This window comes from Oreochromis aureus, linkage group 15, assembly GCF_013358895.1.
Source record: "Oreochromis aureus strain Israel breed Guangdong linkage group 15, ZZ_aureus, whole genome shotgun sequence".
Taxonomy (NCBI): Eukaryota; Metazoa; Chordata; class Actinopteri; order Cichliformes; family Cichlidae; genus Oreochromis; species Oreochromis aureus.
This window is the reverse complement of record NC_052956.1, coordinates 3,328,058-3,349,594: the sequence shown is the minus strand read 5'-3', so window position 1 is coordinate 3,349,594 and position 21,537 is coordinate 3,328,058. Positions and strand designations below refer to the sequence as shown.

Below are 21,537 nucleotides of genomic sequence, written 5' to 3'. Positions count from 1 at the left end.
TGTCATTCCATAATCAGCAACCAATCCGGTACTGACACAGGAGGGCGCTAAACATGTTCAAAAAACTTTAGGTTTGAACACTTATTTCTCAATTCCAGTTTCACAGACAGAGTTAAATTATTACTGTTTATCTATTACAGTGTTTTTTGTATAAATTAACCTTGATACTTGTAGTGTTGCATGTGGACTTTAATGCAGCTTTAAAAGCATACATACCTGGGGCTCACGTCACGTGTCACTGTTCTTCTGCTGCTCACCTTCATTGCTGAACATGGAATGTTGGAGGAGCGTGTCGTTATTAGCGCTGTTTTGATTTGAGAAAGCAAGCAAGCAAGATATACTTGACTCAACTAAAGAAACAAGTGCAACAATGTTTCAGTAAGTACTTGCATCCCATTTTTTTCCTGCTTTTTCAGCAATTTAGCTAGTTAAACCACATAAATATCATTGCTATCCGGTCTTTGTTATGGTTACGAATTTGTTATGGGATTAATAGGAATCATATTTAAAATTTCGTAACAAAATAGTATATTTTATACATATTTTTAGTTTTCTCATAATGTTATTTATTTTTAAGGTTTCCCATTAGTACACTAGCATGTACACTTTCCTTTTAATCCAAACAGGAGCCAAACTCCCACATGGTCAAACATGCCGAAGACCTATGGGCTCACTGGTCCTATCAGCGAGGATCTACCTGAAGAGGAAAACTTGATCCAGACCAGAAAACTGTTAGACACTATGAAATCCTACAATGTATATGAAAACAACTTAGAATTTGAGCACAGGTGTTGTACATATTTTTTTCCAGCCCTGTTTAATGTTGCATCACCTTGAGAAAGAGTCAGTGCAAGCGGTTGACTGCATAGCACCTCTCACTTCAGAGAAATTTCAAAATGCTCTGTTTCATCTGCAGAGAAAGGGTTTTCAGAAGACTGGAGTCCCTCTTTAGGGATTGGCTCAAAGAAATATGCATAGAAATGGTAAGAATTTATCTAGCATTTTTTTTAAAAAAAGAATCTCCAAATCTGAAAAACAAAGAGAGTTGCACAGGGTTTATTTTGATGGGTAATGTCATTTGATTTTTAGAACGTACCTGAAGTGGTTACAGAAAAAGTTGGAGGCAAGATCTTCCCATTTGGCTCGTATCATCTGGGAGTTCACTCAAAGGGTAATTACCCAGACATTATCTAATGTTGTTGTGCAATTAAATCTTGCATGTCTTTGTGATTGTACGGCATCTTTCAGCGCTAACTTTCTGAAAGAACATGGTGAAAATGATAGCCCAGGGCAGGACAGTAGTTAGCTCTTTCCTTGGCTTTGCTTTTATCTGAAATAGTGCCGTTTTGACAGGTGCTGATATTGATGCTCTGTGTGTCGGACCTGGATTCCTTGAGAGAAAAGCCTTCTTCACGTCCTTCTTTGCAAAGCTGAAAGCTCAGAAGGAGGTCAAAGACATACAGGTCATTCACATCACTGAGTCATTGTACAAAAGTTGAATGACATTTTGCTCTGCAAGCTGACGGTATCATTGTCCTCAGGCCATCGAAGAGGCTTACGTCCCGGTCATCACACTGTCCTGGGAAGGGATACAGGTAATTTGTTTAGAGAGCAAATTTTACAAAAAAAAATGCAGGATGATTCAGGGACAGTGTTTTTGTATCTGTCTTAATCATTGTCTTTGTGTTTGTCTTTTTTAAAAGATTGACTTAGTCTTCGCTCTGCTGTCTCGGAGGAGCGTTCCTGATAACCTTGACCTTCTCAATAACAGCATAGTGAAGGACATAGATATACGCTGTGTCAGAAGCTTCAACGGTAAGTGTCTGATTAAAATTTGGTAATTAAATTGCTAATTAGCACCTGACAGATCTTCTTGGCCTCCCCCCTTAAAAAATAAATAAATAAAACAAAATTCTGCTTTTGTTTCTTGTCTGTAGGCTACAGAGTTACAGAACAGATTCTCAGGCTGGTACCCAATGTTCTCAACTTCAGGGTTGCTTTAAGAGCCATCAAACTATGGGCCAAACGTGAGTCGAACTTTCAACTTGTAGGATAATTACACATTTATATTCATATTGTTAAGCCATGTTGGCATTTCATTCAAGCACGAGCCTTACATTCTGAAATTAAAAATGTAGACCTTGAGTAGTTTACCTCCTGACACATCTGTTAGTATTTTGACATAGTCTTCTGTCCACAGGCCAAAAAATAAGTGATGATTTATTGTTTGGTGGCACAGTGACTAGTACCTGTCCAAGTACCAATTTGAGTATTTGGAATTAGCAGGAGAATTAGGAAGCAGCAGCAATGCAAACTATAAAAGTCTTATCAAATACCTAAAGGGTGCTTTGAGATAATAATATAGATGCTGAAGTCTAATGTTTTCTGTTGTTTCCCTTCAGAGCGTAACATTTACTCCAACAAGCTGGGTTTCTTGGGCGGTGTATCGTGGGCCATAATGGTAGCCAGGATTTGTCAGGTGTACCCAAATGCTACCACTTCTACCCTGGTGATAAAATTCTTCAAGATCTTCTCCATGTGGTGAGTTGTCTCACTTTTTCCCCATTTCCTTGATGAAAAAAACTATTATTTTTAAAATGAAGTGTCAACACCCAATGCAAACAAAGATCAGCTGTGAAACTCTCATATGTTTTGTCTCAGGGTGTGGCCGATCCCAATCCGCTTGATAGAAGTAGAAAAATGCAACTACAACCTTCCTTTTTGGGATCCCAAGGTTTGCCCAGCTAAAAAAACACATCTGGTGGAGTCACCACCGCCAGATGTTTAGTAAATGAACATTTTCAAAAAGCACAAGTAAAACGTGCTTCTGCATTTCCAGGTCAATCAAAGTGACCGCTGTCACCTGATGCCCATCATCACCCCAGCGTACCCGCAGCAGAACACCTCAGTTAACGTTTCTCGGTCCACGCTCGCCATCTTGAATGAGGAGATTCATCGAGGTAGGAGATTATAACCACCATAAATACAAGCGTAATTTAACAGTCTTTGAACCTCTCTGTTTGCTCCAATGTGAAGTCAGTTGTTCAGGTGAAACTGTTCACTGACTTGAGCTGGACTGTTCAGACTGTTTCACTCACAACATCAGGGATGTTCTTCTGTAAGCAAAGCGAGGGGGTTTAATTATACCTGGACTCTAACCAGTTTTATTTCCTTCCTCATCCAAAGGTCACGCCATCTGCCAGGAAATAGAGCAGAAAAAAGCAAAGTGGTCTGAACTCTTTGAACAAACAGACTTTTTCCAGAAGTACCAGTATGTATTAAGACATGTAAAGATGAAAATCGACATTGCCACACACAGAACACAACTGTCTTCCCTCATTTCTTAATATTTTACTACACACTGTGTTGCTCTTTTGTACTTGTGTCTTCTGATTGTTCATTTGTACTTTGACAAAGAAAAGAGCATTGTATTTGATGATGTTTGACTTTTTAAATTGTAATAATAATAAATTAAATTAAATTAACAGCTATTTAAATTTTGATATCTTTGCTGTATATAAAAGGCAAAATAAGAATGTTTTGTGCACACTTTGTAATCTTACTCTGTGTGCTGTGTAAATTTAAAGTGGGTGATTAAGCCAGGCTGTCTTATGTTATTGTTTTAGGAAAATGTCTGGGATGCCGACTGTACGATGATTGTACAGAAAATGCACTGCTGTTATTCAATTAATATACAGGAAACCTGATTGGTTAAATTTAAAAAGTGGATCCGCTTTTGCTGAAACTGTGACAAACTTACGTTTGTACCTGACTTTCCTGAACTGTGGTTGGACAAGTTTGGCTGTTTGCTGTTATTAATTGAAAAGCGTTCAGTGAAGTCTGTTTGAGTCATTTTATAGGAAGCGGATCGTCTGTCAGTTTTTGTGAGGATTTTAAATTATTTGTTTGCTTTCTAAACTCTTGGTATGCTGCTTCAGACATGCATTTGCATAATGGTGGAGTGGTGGGTTTGTTGAACAGATTTTGCTGTTTTCTGTCCATGATTCAAATATAAACTGAAACCTGTTGGGGTATTTGAAGTAGTTTCTCATTTATTCATCGCTATATGAGCTGTTGGATGGTTTGAGTCATTTTTGAGCTCCTGATATTTGCTGATTCTTTAATGCTTTCTCTAAACTCTTGTGGAATCTGTAGCTTCTATCATTCCTGCTGCACTTATATTGCACTGAATTTCCCGGAGGAACCCACATTAATAAAGTTTCATCTAATCTCCAATCTTGTCCTGTCTGAATAAAATCACAGTGTGTTCTGATTTTCTGGGTTACTTAATAAAATGGCAAATAAAAGGTTAATGGTGTAATCATCAGCTGTTGCCTGTTTGTTGTGAGGGCTACACCGAGTGCAGTAAAGGGGAAATCATCAGTACGTCAGTATTCTCTCTGTTATGTGTACAGCGTTGTTACCCACTGTCCTGTTAGGCTGCCTGACTTGCTTTAAAAATTGATTAGACAGTCAATCAGCTTCAAAAACAGGAAGCATGATTAATGTAAGACTCCAGCATGTGTGGAGCCTATCGCCATTGTTCTGTCTCATGTTTCAAGGCACTACGCTGTGTTGGAAGCATCTTATACTACAGAAGAGAAGTGTCTCGAATGGTGAGTACATCGCGCAAAGCAAAACTGGAACATCTCATGACTTTGGGTATGAATCCTTCTTATGTGTTCCAGCACTTCTCTTAAAGGCTGAAAACAGTTTTAATATTTCATTCCCGACTGCTGTAGCGCTGTCCTCTTTCTGAAAACTCTGTGTTGTTCGCTCTGGCAGGGTTGGCCTCGTGGAGTCGAAAATCAGATTACTGGTGTCAACTTTGGAGAGAAATGAGCTGGTCTCCTTGGCCCATGTTCACCCACACGCCTTTCCTGGGCACAGAAAAGCGAATAAAAAGTAAACACAAGCGATGTTCTGGTTACGTTTAAACCGTGTTTATGAGTAGCGTTGTCTTTGTTAACTCGTGCCTGTTTTTCTGTCTGGTTTAGAGATGGACCGAGCACAATGTGGCTCATTGGACTTGTCTTAAATGTGAAAGACTCTGAAAGATGTCAAATAAATCTAGAATGCAGCTTCGAAACCTTCACTAATATCGGTAAGTTTTTCTTTTTTTTTTAATTAGAAAAAAGTAATTCCTGAAATTATAAAATGTGTTTTTATTTTGTTGAAGTCAACAGCCTGGCCAGGAGCTCTGACATATATGATGAAGGGATGTCCTTATCAGTCGCATGCCTAAGGAGGGAAGACCTCATTTATGAGCCACAGCAGAGAGCTCCCCAACCCTCTGAAACACTGCCGCCTTGTCACGTCTCACCTGTCAGCGCTGACAAACAGGGCACGAAAAAGAGAGAACTACTCCATAGATCTGAGACACCATCCAAAAAAATCAAAGATGACAAGGTTTGCTCAATCATCCATCCAAATTGCATGTCTTGGATGTTAGATTGGTTTTCTTTTTTTGTTTTGCTTTCTTAAGTGGTAAAAAAGTCAAACGTTTTTTGGTTTTAAGGTGGATTAGATACTAGGCTATGTCACTTCCTAGAGTCTGTAGTAGTCTTGTACACTACCTTAACCCAGGAGTGTCAAACTGCCTTAAGCAAGTTGGCCTGACCAGTGAAACTATATAATAAAAATTTAAAGGTTCTGGTATATCACTGCTTAGTAAGTTAGTATCCAGTAATTACAAATTGAGACTATGAAGTTTGAATTAATTCAGAGAAAATATTCTTGTACTTTGGTGTGGCATGGATGGCAAGGGGTGAGGATCTCTATCAATAGGAAAAGCTGTAAAGGTTATGAAAATACTACTACAAAATACTGGGCCTGATTGGAGTCTTTGCCCAGCTGATACTGGCCCCCTGGCCCTATGTTTGACACCCCTACCTTACCCCTAACATAAAGACATTAGACTGTTATCAGTTTTCTTAGACTGTCAAGAAATATTAATATGTTGTGAATAAGTCTGTTCCTTGTCTCTCAGAGTCTGCCCGTGGACCAGCTGTCCAACGTCACTGGACCTTCTGCATTTGCGAAACCCGCCGTCAGCCTTACAGCCCCCAGGTACAAAAGAACACGAATGAACAGAAACCTCTCCCTAGTTTCCTCCAGTTCATGTCTTCCATGCTACACTTACACACTTTGATGAATTTCATCTCTTTACCACAAGAGGGCAATGAAGCCTTTCTGCTCAACTGCAGTGAAGCAATGTGTGAACAGATCAACTTTTCAGATGCCAGTCAGTGGCTGATAAAGAAAAAAAATTCTGCAGATTAGAGTTATGGGAGCAGCTTTGGATTCAGTTATCTCTGCGAATATTCTGCACTTTGAGGAAGGAAATTAAAGAATCCGAATGCTTGCATTTTTCACTTTAGTGTGTCGATTTGGAGACTAGATAATAGTAGTGAGGTGCTAATTAATACATTGGGGGTGATGATCTATTATGTTGTGCATTTAAAAATAATTTATCGTTTCTTTCTTTTTTCCTGGAAGCCCTGCTCCCAGAGGAAAGTGTTTTGTCTGTTGACCTCTTCCAGCTCTTTGCTAAGTGGTGCTTTTAAGTCATCTGCTGTCTTTGATTAACTGCAATTAATGACAGGGACAAACAAACATCACTTATTATTGGGCTGTAATCTATTTGGATAAAGAGGCTAATAGGAACTATGCTTAAGATTTTAGTACTGCCAAAAAAAGAAAAAGAAAAAAGGGGGAAAAAACAAAACAAAAATAAGCTTTCAATTTCAATTCCTCATAGGCTTAGGAGTTTCATACTTTCACTGGCTTTGAATAGATTTCCTCACTCTACACCAAATGCGACATTTGCGTCGTTCAGCTTATGATATGAAACTGATTCCGAGTGATTGAGGGAGAACAGAGCTTAAAAGGTGAGGCTGACCACTTTGTGGCCATTTGTGAGCACAAAGTATCCATTGTGTGACAACTTGTAAAATTATCATGTGCTTTTTTTCTTTTCTTTTAAAGCTAGCTCAAAAAGGTACTTTTGTTCTTTTTGACATTTAGTCATAATGGATGTTGGAACGTTAATTGTATGATTTGTAATCACTCAAGTAAAAATTTGAACGGGACTAAAACCGGGCTGAGATTTTGATTTTGCAAAAATACCACAAGCTGGCTCTTTTCCTCTTTACTGTATTTTGTTGATATGCAATATGTATCATTTTGGGGGAAGATTTGTGCCAGGCGAGACACTGAGATACTCAGCCATAGGGAGCTGTCTCATAACATGGCCTAGTTAAAGGTTTTCTGTTGTTTGCATCCCAATCCGGTCAAAATTTCCCAAGATATGGCTTGTAAGAGTGTGTATGTTGTTGCTAAGGAACAGTTTTTTCTGCAGTCTCAGTAGGTGGTCTCTTTATGAATATCATTACATATCCTTATTCAGGGGAGGCAAGGCATGTTTATTCTTTGCACACCGCGTTTATCACTGTTTTCGTGTTCGTGCTCTGTGTGGCCACTGTTTAGACCTTGATGTATTTCCTGATATCTACAATTGTGATCCAGACTAATCACTGATGATCTGATATATTTTTAAATAGGTGTCTGATCTGACTGAAGTTAAAAGCAAGCCTGTTTTTCCCTCACTTGCATTTGCTTGTAATTAATCAAGGACAACATTAGGACTCAATCCAGAGGTGTATCCACAGGAGGTCCAGTTTAAGGTCTGGGGCTCCCCTGTAGTTGTGGCCCTGCTTACTCCTGCCGTGTGCACTCTGTGTGGGGCTGAGGCTCAGGGCACGGCCCCCTGTCTTCCTGCTGGGCCTCCATCTGCTGTGGTGGTGGTTAGGTCCCCGGATTGATGGCAATACAATGATTTTATGACAAGTGTCGCAGTGAGTGACAGAGGGTCTCGTCCTAACCGGGCCTCCCGACGACCACGGCTCTCACATTTGTGGTCGGCTCTTTGCCAAGGCTAATGGGAGGAGTGATCCTCCTGCTGTGGAATGGGACTTGTAGTTTACAGCTGGCTGGTAATTCAGGACAAGGAGTAAATCTCTCCGGCTTCTGTCTCTTCTGGCACCAGCATGGTTTTTTTCTCAAATAGTAATCTTTGGTAAAAAAAATAAATAAATAAATAAATCAGCTATTCTTAGAAACTAGCCTTCAGTGCTAACTTCTGATTGGTACATGAGTGTTGGTAGTTGCTCTTCTGCCAGAAAGCCTAGCCCACTCTTTTGAGAGACTTTTGTTAAGCCTTCTAAACTGGTCTCTGAAGTTCCCCAGTTGACCCAGCAGCACTCCTTTCACACACCTGTCAACACGCTGTTTCTTTCCACTTTGGTGGGTCCAAGTTAAAAAGAAATTGTTTCCTTCATCTCCCACTACTCTCCTCCTTGCCCAAAAAACAGGATGATAAAAGCTAAGAAAGAGTTTCACATCTGAGCAACAGCAACAACGCTACTGTGCCTTCAAAGGGGAAGATGCCACATTGTGAGATGACAGGGTATTGATATGAAAGTGTTGTCTCCTTCCTGGGAGAGATCAGAGGAGGCCTGGTAGATGTGTACTGTTATGTTGCTCTGAGTGATCTGACCAGTGTGGTGGAAGAGAAGTGCCATTCACGGGGAAATGTGCCTGTGTCAGTTTTTCCCTGACAGGATCCAGTGTAATACTTCGGAAAAGGCATCGGATTCTTTTTCTTTTTCGCTCTTTTTAAAAAAAAGAAAAAAGAAATCTTGGCTTGAGTTTGTTGTTAATTACTTTTTGGGGCTATAAATTACTTTTAATATCTGGAAACTGACATTTCTGGGGAAGATAACACAGTTGATACCAATACTGAAGATTTTTAATCTGTTATACACATTTTAGTCTTTACTTTGTGTACAAGACAAATCAAACTCCATGAGTTATTTGCTAAATCTTTATGATATCTGTTGTACTTGTGCATGCTAGTCACAGATGATTCTACAGAGGGGGGTGTTACAAGCCTGACCACTAACTTAGTACTGTTTCTCTTACAGGCAGACCACTTAATTGCCACCGGTTGAATCGCTTTCTGCTTGCAAAATAAATACATAAAAATAAAATACTCCATCTCCTTTAATTGCCTGATTTCTGTGTGTGTTAAGTTTACATTGTACTGAAACTATAGTGCTATACACACATGCATCACTGCATGTAGAAGAAAAAAGCATGTAAGCACATAAATCAGCCCCACAAGCATGCAAGAGCTTCTGCTTTAGAAACTGAAGTGCTGCTTGTGCTAATTGACTGACTGACTTTTGACAGTTACGGGGCGGAAACCAAGGGAGGAACTGGCCTTTTGATGGTCACTTTAACAGCAACGCCACACACACAACCTTCCTGACTGACAGCTTCGGTTAACTGAGTTATGGTGAGTTACAAAGTGGCAGAAAAATGACTTTATATTTGTGTTTGCTCAGTTAACTGAAGCTGTCAGTCAAGAGGTGGGGGTTGTGTGCATATTATTTCTTTGAAAGTGATCACTGATAAGAGGGTCAATCCCTCCTTGTCACACCCCACCCCCACCATCACGAACTGTCACATCCACTTTAGCAGCAGTTACCTGTAAAAACATACATATCCACAAACTCTCGCACACCTGGTTGCTGCTTAATTCCACACCTGCACCTATTGAATTTGTGCACATATACTGTGCGAGGGGAAGTGAATGCCTGACGCCTCAGGAAACAAACTTAAATAAGCAAATTTTTTTTACACATGGAAAATTTTCTAGTTATAAACAATGTAGTTTTTTTGTTTTGTTCTACATTGCAGCATTTGAATGGTTACCTTCAGAAGACTTTATGATAGCAGGGATTCAAAAACTACACAAAGTGTAAATGTAATGTCTTTCGGAAGCCCATTAAAGTTTGGACCAAAGCCACATTTTCAGCACCAAAGAAAGTAAATTAATGAAGTAATTAATACTTTATTTAAATGTGAACTCCCCAAAGTCTCAATATGCTTTACAAGAAGAAAATGAGCCCATAAAACACACCGATATCAATAACATATATTCTAAATTGATGCTAATCTTTGCTTTCCAGGTTCTGGTCACAGCATGCCTCTAATTTATATGAGTCCAAGTCTTTTTTATAAGAAAAATTAATGTCTGTCCTCTAAATGTCCCCAAGGAAGGAAATTATAGGACAAAATAGGAAACTTGGCTAGATTAAAGCATAAAAACAGTGAAAGAGAAATAAAAGCATTTGGCTGTTTGTGTTTATGGATTGTAATTTCTGCATTAATGAGAGTAGATATCAGCTTAGTGATTCTGACAGTCAAAATATTGTCTGTTTGTAAAGTGTGACCTGCTTATGCTCCACAAATGAAGACAAGAGTGTTAATAATAGACTAATATCAGGATGTATCTAAATTATTCTGACAGTCGTCTGGAAATTGTGGAATTGGAAAACTGTCCTAAAAAGCAAAGAAAACGCTCAGTGTCTGCTTTGCAGAACAGTCTGACGTATAAATCTGGACGAATAACGATCTTTTTAATTAGTCACAGCCTGTGAACTTGTGTCAAGCAAAATTCTTGAAAACAGGTGAAGTCAAAATGTTAGTCAAAATGTCTGATACAAAGCTCCATTCAGACCTCTTTCTGAAGTCTACTTATTACTGTTGACAATAAACAACTTTCATATGCTCCTCTAAACACTTTTCAGCCACATGTAAATGAGTGCAGCGTAAGACTTAATGTAAATATCTTGGTTTAAAAGGTGGCTTAGTTTTGACTGACACGTGCCAATAACTTTAATTAATATTATTTAATATCATGTAAATGATTTCAGCAATTACTGTACCAGTATCAAAGAGGAACCCTGGCACTAAACACAATAGAATAGAATAGAATTAGAATTGATTTCAACTTTATTGTCATTGTACACGTCACAAGTACAAGGCAACAAAATGCAGTTTGCATCCATCCAGAAAGTACTTTAGCAATAATAGAGATATATTACAGAATATAGATCTATTATAGATATGATACAATGTACACGGTATGAAGGTATGTTATGAATGTACTATATAGCAGAGATGACACTATACCACTTTTTTATGTCCGATACTGATATCATAAATTTGGATATCTGCCGATACCGATATGAATCCGATATAGTGTATCTTTTAATCAATAAAACAGTTTTTTTTAAATATCTTTCTGCATTTTGTATAAGTTCATACTCAAGTTAAAAAAAAACAAAAACACTAAGGCTATTCTGTTATACCTGTATGCAAAAAATACACTGCACCCAAAATATTTCATAGTTCAGCAACACTGAGCTAACAAACTTAAACCTGCTCCATCCTCCCTATTCTGGAATTTTAAAGAGTACTTAGCAGAAATATTAAACAACCTAACTAACAGGGTTGCAAACTCCCAGCAAAAAAAAATAGGGAAACACCCCCCACCCTCCGCATCGTGATGCTTAATCAACGTAATCAACTTTAATTTAATGCATGTGTAAAAATAATAATAATAATAAAAAAAATAACTGAATAAAAATGCACAGAAATCAATTATTTTTCTACAATAATTAAATAGATTCAACATCTTTCTTCAACAGAATTGCAGACTGCACAGATGGTTCCAAAGGAAAAAGTACTATAGCTCACTAGGGTATACATTAGACTTAAGAGTTACTATATACAGTAATGGACTTCTATACATTTTACATCAGATTAAAACTTTGGGTGTAAGATTCATATAAATATTTATTAAAAGCGAGACATTTTAAATGAGAATAAAAAAGAAAAGTATGTCTTTGTGCCCCCTTTTCCCTGTTAATGTCCTACCTGCCCCCCTGGCTAAACTTTGCTAGATCCGCCCCTGCACAGTTACCAGCCGTCAGCTATGTAGAAAAGGATCCTGGTGTAGAAAGTAATATTAAATAAATTCTAACAACAGCTTATCAAGCTTAAACGTGCTGCTGTTGTTCAGCCGCTGGTTTCCTCTTTCTGGTGCAAAGTGGGCCAAAAACAAAGAAGGGAGACGGACTCGTGACAGAAAAGCTGATCAGCCGATCATTGATCAGTTTCATGATTGAAGTAGCAACAGGAGAGGGAGAGAATGAGAGGCAGTCGCTCCATATATCGGTTATTAAGCTTAACATGGGAATGCTTTACAAACATTCAGAGATTAATTTAAATAACTTTCTCGGAGATGAAATGCCGGTTTGGTAGCGAGGCTCCAAATGCTCAACCAGACCGCCGACAGCCGCTCTATCATGTGACGCATACTGCTCCGACGTGCCAAGAGCTGAGTTACGCCATGTCGCAAGTTTTGTGAGGTGCTTTTGTGAAAGTTAATGGATCGGATCACATTTTTTATTTCTCTCCGATATCCGATCCAGTAATTTAGGTCAGTATCGGACCGATACGTAATATCGGATCGGTCCATAGTGTGTACAGGCTATAACTGAAGTGAATGTACAAGTTATGAACAGGTTTGGTATAAATATGAAAAGCTACAGCAGATTATAGATATACAATTGCAAGTATTAATAAACAGTTCTAAAACTATAATTATTGTATTGTACAGTATGAATACAGCATTTACAGTAGTGCAGTCGAGATCAGTGAGATATATGGATAAATTATACAGTAGTTATATAAAGTGCCAGTGGTTGTAAGTGGTGGTTCAGTCCATGTTATTATTGTGTGTATGAGGGTACAGTCGGCCATTTGTTTGTCTTTGTCCATTGTGTGTGTGTTCAGTTATGGGTGGTTGTGTATGTTCAGTCCATGAGTGGGTGATGTGTCAGGAGACAGAGTTCAGGAGTCTGACAGCTGTAGGGAAGAAGCTGTTCCAGTACCTGGTGGTCTTAGTCCGAAGGCTCCTATAGCGCCTCCCAGAGGGCAGGAGGGCGCAGTGTTTGATTCAAGCTTCACTCCAGCATGTGCGCCACAGAAAACCCACAATGTAAATCTGTGCACCTCACCACATTCTTTTAAAGCTGTCCAGTGGGCCAGACTGGAGTCTTTGCAGGGCTGATTCTGGACCCCAGGCCTTATATTTGGCACCCCCAATGTAAACGTTTTGTAAATGAACTGTTCTTATTGAAAGAACATCAAACACATTTCAGTAGAAAAAATAGTCTCAAATATAGATATGCAGTTATAAGGAGTCCTACTGTATGACTGCTTTTTCTAATGAAGTTTGAAAACGCTAAAAAGAATAAAATAAAAGAGAAAAAAATTAGTAATGAGGTCGGTCTGTCACTCCCAACTCAGTCCTCACACCATTTTCTGATGTGTGTTTAATCTTGGGAAGCCGCGTGCTTTAACACAAACTACCATTTTTTTCTCAACCTAAACTAGTAGTTTTTGGTAACCTTTTCAAATAGTTCTCAATGGCTAAATCTAACCAGCAAGTGAAAGGGAAAGTACCCACCACACTCAAAAAAGGCTCAGGAGTCAAAGGTGCAAACGTGACACGAATCACGGTCTGGTGTGGGTTACACACCAAAGCCAAGAGACACCTTGTACTTTTGTCTCATTGGACATTCTGGGATGAGAATATGTTGCCACCTGTTTAAAATTCTGTGTTTACACCTTTTCACAGCACAAGTCTACAAACACTGGCTGGTGTTTATACCTGTAACTGTAATTGGTTGAAATGACCATGTTTAAGCAAAGCTGAAACAAAGTAATTGTACCTTTTCAAAGCAACCATGCTTATAAAGATTTCCAGTAGAATGAAGCTCAAATGTGATGGCGGTCATAAAAAACCAACATAAATAAATATAAAGCTGTCAGGTACCTCCATCAGAGTTCAGTTGAGTTAATGGCACCTCTTTTGTTTCTGCAATGGAAAATAACTTTTCCGCCAAATTAAAACAAACCCTATAGCCAAGTTTCCAGCAGGGCAACAAAGTGGTAACTGAAGTCAATGTCAAGCTTTGAAATGTGTAAGGAGAAAAAGTTAAGCTCAGAGCAAGGCGCTGAACCCACTGGGATTCACTCAATTCAAAAGCAACCTGAAGGATGTAATTGAGGCCTACGGACACCATAAGCACAACATGGAAGAGCACCTGTTCCTGGATGGCACCCTGCCATTGCTCGCTGTCTGCCTGCTGTGGAGGCTAGCTACCCACTGATAAGGAATTAGAAAGTCATTAAGGAACACAAATAGCAGGATGGCACAGTCGCAACCAACTCCAGACTAAATTTGTGTCTTCATTTGTAGACTTATGAGCGTGAGGGAAAAAAGACTTTTTTCTCAAGTCATTATTAATCATATTTACATTTGAAATTCAGATTGTCTCACCCGCTTTGGCCTTTTTATTAAATCTCACTTTGAGATCATTTCCAAATTGCTAAAAAAAAGATTTTAAAAAAGGAAAACAGTTCCAATTAAATTCAATATTTGTTTTCCTTGTTTTTTGAAAGGTCACCGTGAAACATGAAACACAGAACTGAAAAATGCTACACTGTTTCTTTTTGGTCATCCATCTGCAAGATTTTTAGTACAAAAAAAATCTTCTTTGAAAGCTATTCCAGCGTCCTACTCCAGGGTCTTTTATCAAACCCACCAGGGTGTGAGCACTCTGCAGAGTAGTTTGGTTTTGTAGAAATTAAATGACGAACCAAAATATTGGATAAGCTGAAAATCTGAACAGGTGTTACCATGTCTGGACATTTTCACCTGGAGGTTGGGCTGGGGTTATAAAAAAAAACTCTGATGCCTCTTTTATGATTTGCCTGGAGATAGGTGGGCTGTGCGTGACAGAAAAGTGGTAAAAGTTAGTTCTTGTCAGTTATAGCCTCTGGACCAGCTTTTAAAATGCGACACAGTTACACAAAACTATTTAAATATCCAACGGCTACTATAAAGCTTTCCTCTGGCCCTGCATTTCTTGAGTCTCTGAACTTTAGCTGATTTCCATCTGTTAACACAAACGCAGTCTCATGTCACTTTGTCAAAATACATCCAATATAGAATCTATTGTTCTTTCTACGTTTATGGACACAAAGCTTCCCCATTTTTGGATTGTGCGTATGTGTGTGAGCACATACACACAAATATTCCCTGAGGACATTAGGTGAGAAAATCATGATATTGAAAATTCTTATCCAATTCTACAAAACAGTAGTATTGTAAGCTCCTTGCGGTTTCACAGCGCTACAAAAACAGCATCAGCTGGCTCATCGCTCATGTTAAAATGCACTTCAGAGACTTTATGTTCAAATCCCACAGATAGCTGATGGTATTTATTTATTTATCTGACTTTTAGCTTTAAATTTCAGTGTTTTCATTCACTGTTTACCAGCTTTATTACCCTGGACTGATAAATGTCATGGGGGCAAACAAGTTAATTGCTGCTCATTTACATGAACAAACAGACTGCCTTACTAGTTCAGGTTTTTCCCACGCCGTGTCCTCTGGGGCCGAAAATAAAGTCAATTCAGAAGGGACAGAAACTGCCCTTTCTGTACTAACCACATGAGTGTTTAGCACAAAAAGTTGGTCTTCTGGTCATCTGTCCAGAAAAACATCGAACAAACCAACAAAAGCAGTAACTGACTAATTTCTAATGACTGACACGTTTGTATTTTGTTAAAGCCTGGAGCCAAGGGTGTGGTCTAATTTTGTACTTTATTAGCATTAGCTGATGACTCATCATTTTATGTGCTTACCTATGTATGGTCACTTCTGTCTCTAAAAAGCCCAACATGGCGGTGGGAAAATAATAATAATAACAATAATAATAATAATAATAATAATAATAATAATAATAATAATAAAAATAAAGAAACCAAGTTGTGAGCGTACATCTTTTTATACAGGCTATGGTTTTCTTATGCTTCTTGTACTTTCGATTTAATGACACTTCAAAGACTTTGACTGTGGTCTTTTTTAAACTGTTGTCTCTACATATTCAAGCAGAATTACCATTCGATATAATATTAATAAAATATTGTATGTCTACTGTTTCATTTAAAATTTTAAGCTCAATTTAAAGGTGAATACTTTAATGCTGGAAATTAAATGCAGTTATAAAGGTTTCATTGCATGAGGCATGAGAGAGCCTCATACACCTCATTTAACATATTTTGGTGCTCCAGCACGCAGCTGTTTAGTTCTCATGAACCTTTTTAAAAAAAAAAAAAAAATACTGCAGTTTGTGTTTTTAAAGTTTTTATAAAAACTCTGTATCCTGACTGGCTATTAGCAAAAACGTGCTGGAAACATGAACACAAAAGAATGCTAATCCTGCTCTAGGTGTGCTGGATGTGGAAACCCTGGAGGCAAAACTTCTGAGGGGCCAATTTTTTGCCTTTACAACTTGACGTTTTATTTGTAAGTAACCAAATTAACATTTAAAAAATGAGAGACTTTTGAAATATTCAATGAATGAAGCATAATTTCTTGAAAAAAAAAAAAGAACTTTGAGAGTCTCTGTGTGTAAAATTGAGTTGTACATCGGACAAGTCAGAGAGAATTTATGTCTGACCTTTGCATGGAGACAGCTGCATGTGCAGACTTGACTGCAACCATCAGTTAAGTCTGCATGTGTAGCTTTTAAGCTGGGGCTTTAAGCTTCACTGTTTTGGCTACACGGTAGCTCGAATTGACCACATGTACAGTAACTTCAGCAGACTGTGTCTGATGACTACGAGATGAATGTCTGTTTCACTGAGGTCCTCAAATGCGTCAAGTGCACTAAAGCCCATTTCAGGCCGCGCTGCTTGAGAGGTCAAGGCATATGGGAATCTGACAGATATCATGAACATGGCAATAACTCCTATCTTTTGCACTTAAATTCTGGAGCCATAATGCATTGTACTTTGAGAGTTACCCCAAGGCTCACTAGCCGTGTGAGTCATTGACACACCAGTGACTCTGACTGCACAGTCAATTACCCATCTACCTTTCATGGGACAGGAGTGGAAGACAGGGAACGAGTTCATCCATGCATTCAACCTATAGCAGCCATGCCTGTACCAGAGGTGAAACCCATATGCAGACTGAAGAGACAAGAGGATATTGGGTTAGTTTTTTTTTTCTAAGTGGAGAATAAAGGTTAATAACAGTCCTTTCCTGTGTCATATTTGACATGACCAGTCATCGCAGTAATTACAATCATTACACTCCAAAGGATGTCTAGTTATCCCTCTTAAACACAGGCCGCACAAAGGAAATCAATTATTCAATCAGAGCACTCCCATTCATCCCTGCCTGAGTTCACTTAATTTTGGGCCTGGGTGAATCTGCCGCAAATAAACCCCACGACCAGAGAAGAAAAGACGAACAGGCCCCTAATTTGTACCCTTTCAGACGGTCAATCACTTTTCAAAGGAATGCAAGCTTATTCTGACAATCAGGCCGACGTGAATGGGAATGGGTTTCATCTGCTACTTTACATAAGTTATCTGGTGATAAAGAGGGCAGAAGAAGAGAGGGAGGGGTGAGCTTTCTGTCTACAAGTGCAGCCTGTGGCCCCCTCCGCTTTTGCTCTCAGCCCCCTCTCTCCTTTCTCTCATCCCCCTTTCACCTCATCTCTCACCCATCCTCCGCTCCTCATCTTGCCCGTGCCCACTAGGATTGGCAGCATGTAATTTAAGAGCATGGGCACAAAGACCAAATGCCAAGCCCATAATGGAAGCTGGATGTGTTCTGATTTAAATGGGCTTCTCTGCACAGGGCCCAGGGCCTGTAATTAAGATCACTGGGACAAAGGCGAGGAGACAGTTTCACAATGCAGTCGGGACCTGGTTGAAGACGAGGGAGTGAAAATATCAGCTCCTTGCACCAAAAATGGAAAAGAAGTTTTTTTTTTTTTTAATGGACACTTGAGTAGTTAGAAGAGGAGAAGAAAGTTAAGGTTAAAGTTATAGACGCTGTCTATTTGTTAGTACTTTGTTGCGATGATCTGATAAACATACTCGTGCCAGTGGTGTCCATTCATTAAAATGTCAACTTGGACACGCACTCGGCTAACTTTCAAGGATCCGCCACAGTACATGCATCTCTTTGATTGCTTATGGAGCATGTCACGTTGCAAAGAGCAGCTTAACTTCATAGAGAATTCCTATTACCAAGCACTGGCTCCATCAGCATTCCTGTAGGGGTATTTGATCAATCTGAATGATGAAAAGACTACGAGAGGCCTTCATATCCGGATAGAGGGTTGGAAGTCTCGTCCTCCATAGCCATACACCCTCCATCACTCTCTCCTGAGCGTTTTTTGTTCCCGAGGACACACTCTAGCTCCTGGTGCTCTGGGTGGTTGTGTGTTCAGACCTTTTTCCGTTTAATTAGATTTGTTAAAACAATTTTTGGAGTGCTTTATTCGGTAAAAGCTCTCAGGGGTTAATATCCGCAGAACACTTCTGTTCAGCTTCTTTTCACCAATGGAGCATAAATTATTTAAATTATTCAGAATTGTGCGACCTTTTATCTCACCCCCTTTGAAGGCAGCAAATTAAAAATGCAAATGGGCTAACTAATTAATATGCAAATGCATTCATTCCCAGTTAACAATTAGCAATTAAACCTGCAGTGTCTAGAAAGAGCACTGACAAAATTAGCAACTTATTTTTTCATTTGAAAAATAGTCCGTTCGAAAAAAAATTGATTGACGAAATGACTTTTACTGACAACCACCTGCCTCGATATAAACAAAATTAATAGGATGTCATGTTGGAGACACAGAAATCTGAGTAGAGTCATGTCACAAACAACCAAAATGTGTGTCATTTTTTTCATAGTTTGCTTCCAAGTCTTGTATATTTCATAACTTGTTCAGCATTAATTGAAACATTAGAGTCTGAAAGGGATTCTGTGCATGTGTGAGGAGTTTCTTTAAGGGCACTGAGACCCACCACATTGCATAACACAAATTACTGCAGGTCCTACTTTTTAATAGCTTTAGTCCAGAGCAAAGAGAGACCAACAGGAAACCATAAAACACCAAAAGCTGTCAAACAGTTTCCCATTTCCTTCAGCGTGCTCATACGCTATCTTACACTTCACACTATCTTCTGTGTTACACTTTATGATAGCTAATGTTACAAACTCGACATCAATCATGCATGCCAAGCCCCGACCGTCTCTCCAGTGTCTGAATTTAACCACATCCAGATCCTTTGATGTGATAGCAGGAAGGTGCGGGGGCCGGGAGGCGTGAACTGCACCTCCTGTAAAGGTTATCTGTGATACACAGACCCGGGGGCACCTGCCTCATGCAGAGTATGCGCACATTTCGGCGGAGAACATACAAAGTGATGTATGTGTGCAGATCACTGTCAGCTGTGGAGCTCTGACAATAGAGGTCAGTCAGCCAGTCAATCAGGAGCAGAGAAAAATGATTTGTCCTTTTCTCTCTCTCTCTCTCTCTCTCTCTCTCTCTCCACAAGACCTTCTTAAGCTTATATCCTAATAATTACTGTCAGTGTTCAACTTGATCTCTTGTCAGCCGGCAACTTCTGCCAGAGGGCTCAGCAGCACGATCATCACCTTTCGACAAACGCTCAGCGATTGCCGAGCCTTTAAACGCGATTCTTGTGTTTCATTAACTTGCATTAAGTGCCCACGTCCCCTGATACTTGAGCGCTATATTGCCAAAGAAGGTTCATATTTTATTTATTGCGGTTTAATATTGTTTTTGAATATTTGCGCTGCCTTTTGGCCTGCCTTGCAGTCACATTATGTTCCTTAATTTCTCTTTGGAATTGACTTTCTGTTGCTCGGAGTGACGTGTGATTAAAAACATTTTCTCGCATAAAAATGTAAAACGAACATGAAGTTAGTCTCCACGCTGCAGCTGTTTGCTACAATATCTTTAGATTACGCCCACGTCGTTATTTAAAGCACTTTTTAATTGGGCTGTTTTTTTGTTTATGTTGCACAAACCAGACTCAGCCACTTAAGAGCAACTCACCTTGCTGACCATTTATGCCGATGACAACCTCTAATTCGCTTGCTGGTTTTCATATACATGCTGGTAATATACTAGCAACTGCATAATTACTGCACTCGACACAAGACACTCCACATGCATCTCTTTATCCACTCATTCGTGGAATAAATAGAACTAAAACACAAGAAATGCAGCAAAGAGCCTCTTTCAAGCAAATAGGCTGGGGGTGGGGTAGATAATTAATTCTGAGATTAATGTACTGTAGCAGTGGTGTGTTATTAAAACGCTATTTTTAAATTACAGCTCAGAAAGCACCCCCTTGGGATTAAGAGTGTTAGCCACTGATCTCTGCTTAAGTTATGGATGGAAAAGGAGGGGTGGTCTATTTTACATGCCCAGGTCTCATCTTATGGCTCATGCTGTGGGCTGACACGGAAAATCTTTTTGGTGTTTGTTCGCCTCAGTGACTCACTGAAAAGCCTCTAGTCCCTTTATCAATGGAGTCAGAACTTGTGCTTTTCAATAAGTCTAAGTGTTTGATAGGCGAGGGCCACTGCTGGCTTACAAGTGGCATTTGATTAATGGATCTCGCTGTGCCTATTGTAAAACACTTGTTTGCCGAGCAGGGGAATGTTGGGAGGTTGCTGTAAGATAGAGGACAGATGTTGTGGTAATATGGCACTTAATAGACACCCAACTCAGTACAGGACCTACACAGATTAAAGGACAACAGCAGCCAAATGTAGACTTTTAAAACATGTTTTTCCTTACATTCATTATAAAAGATATTATTGAGATCTATGGCAATGTCACTCTAAAGAGGTTTAATTAGCCAAAGAGAAAGCTAATTTAAAAATTATATGTTGTAACTCTGGCTTAGATAAGTTTAACTAGTTTATTTTGGAGCTGTGCTCTCATGAAATAGATATCAAATTGAAATGGAAATCATATGTCAATATTATCAGGAAGGTTTGTGTAGAGTTTGTTTACTGTTGTTTATTTTTCCCTTTATCTTGCTTGGGAGTAAGGGGCTTAGCTAAAACTACTAAATTACACATTTATATCAATGATGTGTTGTTGCTAAAATACCTTTAAACACGAGTAATATTTGCGTATTCATCTAGTTCTGTTTAGATCATCACAATGGAGGAAAGCAAATGATTATAATTACTATGCTCACCATTTAGGTGCTGACATTGTTGTTGTCTGGTGCTGAGCCGGTAGCATTCAGTTTCTTTACCTGTCCTTGTATTTACTTTATAGTTCAAACCATCAGGGCAATTTTTAAAAAGATGATGGCGCGGCTCCACAAAGTGTACAGCATTTTCACAAAGCACATACTCATGTAATCCACTGATAATATGAAAATGTTAACGCTGCTTTAAAACCTCTGCATTTTTCTGTGTCCTTGTATCTGTTTGTTACAGTAATACTGTTTGTAATTTGCCTCTAATGTGCCAGTCACGGCTCTTGTTTTGTGCACCGGTGCTGTGTTCCTCATTTTTGTTGTTGTCTTTTTTAATAGACAGAAGCCCTGAAGATTATACAGCTGTCCTTTTGTATCTGTACACTTTTTTATTAGATTTATTCTTGTGTATTTTCTTGTTTTTGGGGTGTAATGCATTCCAAAGTAACATGTTACTGTAATCACATTACATTTTTCAGTAACACAGTAAGATGT

General features: G+C 39.0%; 1 protein-coding gene across 1 annotated transcript; it reads left to right on the top strand.

The window, feature by feature from the left end:
- The first annotated feature begins 243 nt into the window (after positions 1 to 243).
- Positions 244 to 9,060, top strand: LOC116332194 (poly(A) polymerase type 3-like). Its single transcript, XM_039599258.1, has 18 exons — positions 244 to 378; positions 627 to 788; positions 917 to 983; positions 1,090 to 1,171; positions 1,354 to 1,463; positions 1,542 to 1,595; positions 1,704 to 1,815; positions 1,938 to 2,027; positions 2,403 to 2,541; positions 2,662 to 2,734; positions 2,840 to 2,960; positions 3,187 to 3,271; positions 4,563 to 4,616; positions 4,786 to 4,905; positions 4,998 to 5,104; positions 5,180 to 5,409; positions 5,990 to 6,069; positions 8,985 to 9,060. The coding sequence occupies exons 1-18, from the start codon at positions 371 to 373 to the stop codon at positions 8,995 to 8,997; spliced, it is 1,707 nt and encodes a 568-aa protein (XP_039455192.1). The 5' UTR covers positions 244 to 370; the 3' UTR covers positions 8,998 to 9,060.
- The last annotated feature ends 12,477 nt before the right edge of the window (positions 9,061 to 21,537 follow it).

Bases quoted from the DNA above. Each gene is read 5' to 3' on its own strand.
- LOC116332194 (XM_039599258.1), top strand. The intron at 4,906-4,997 runs GTAAACACAAGC...TGTCTGGTTTAG, and splicing joins CACAGAAAAGCGAATAAAAA to AGATGGACCGAGCACAATGT. The intron at 5,105-5,179 runs GTAAGTTTTTCT...ATTTTGTTGAAG, and splicing joins CGAAACCTTCACTAATATCG to TCAACAGCCTGGCCAGGAGC.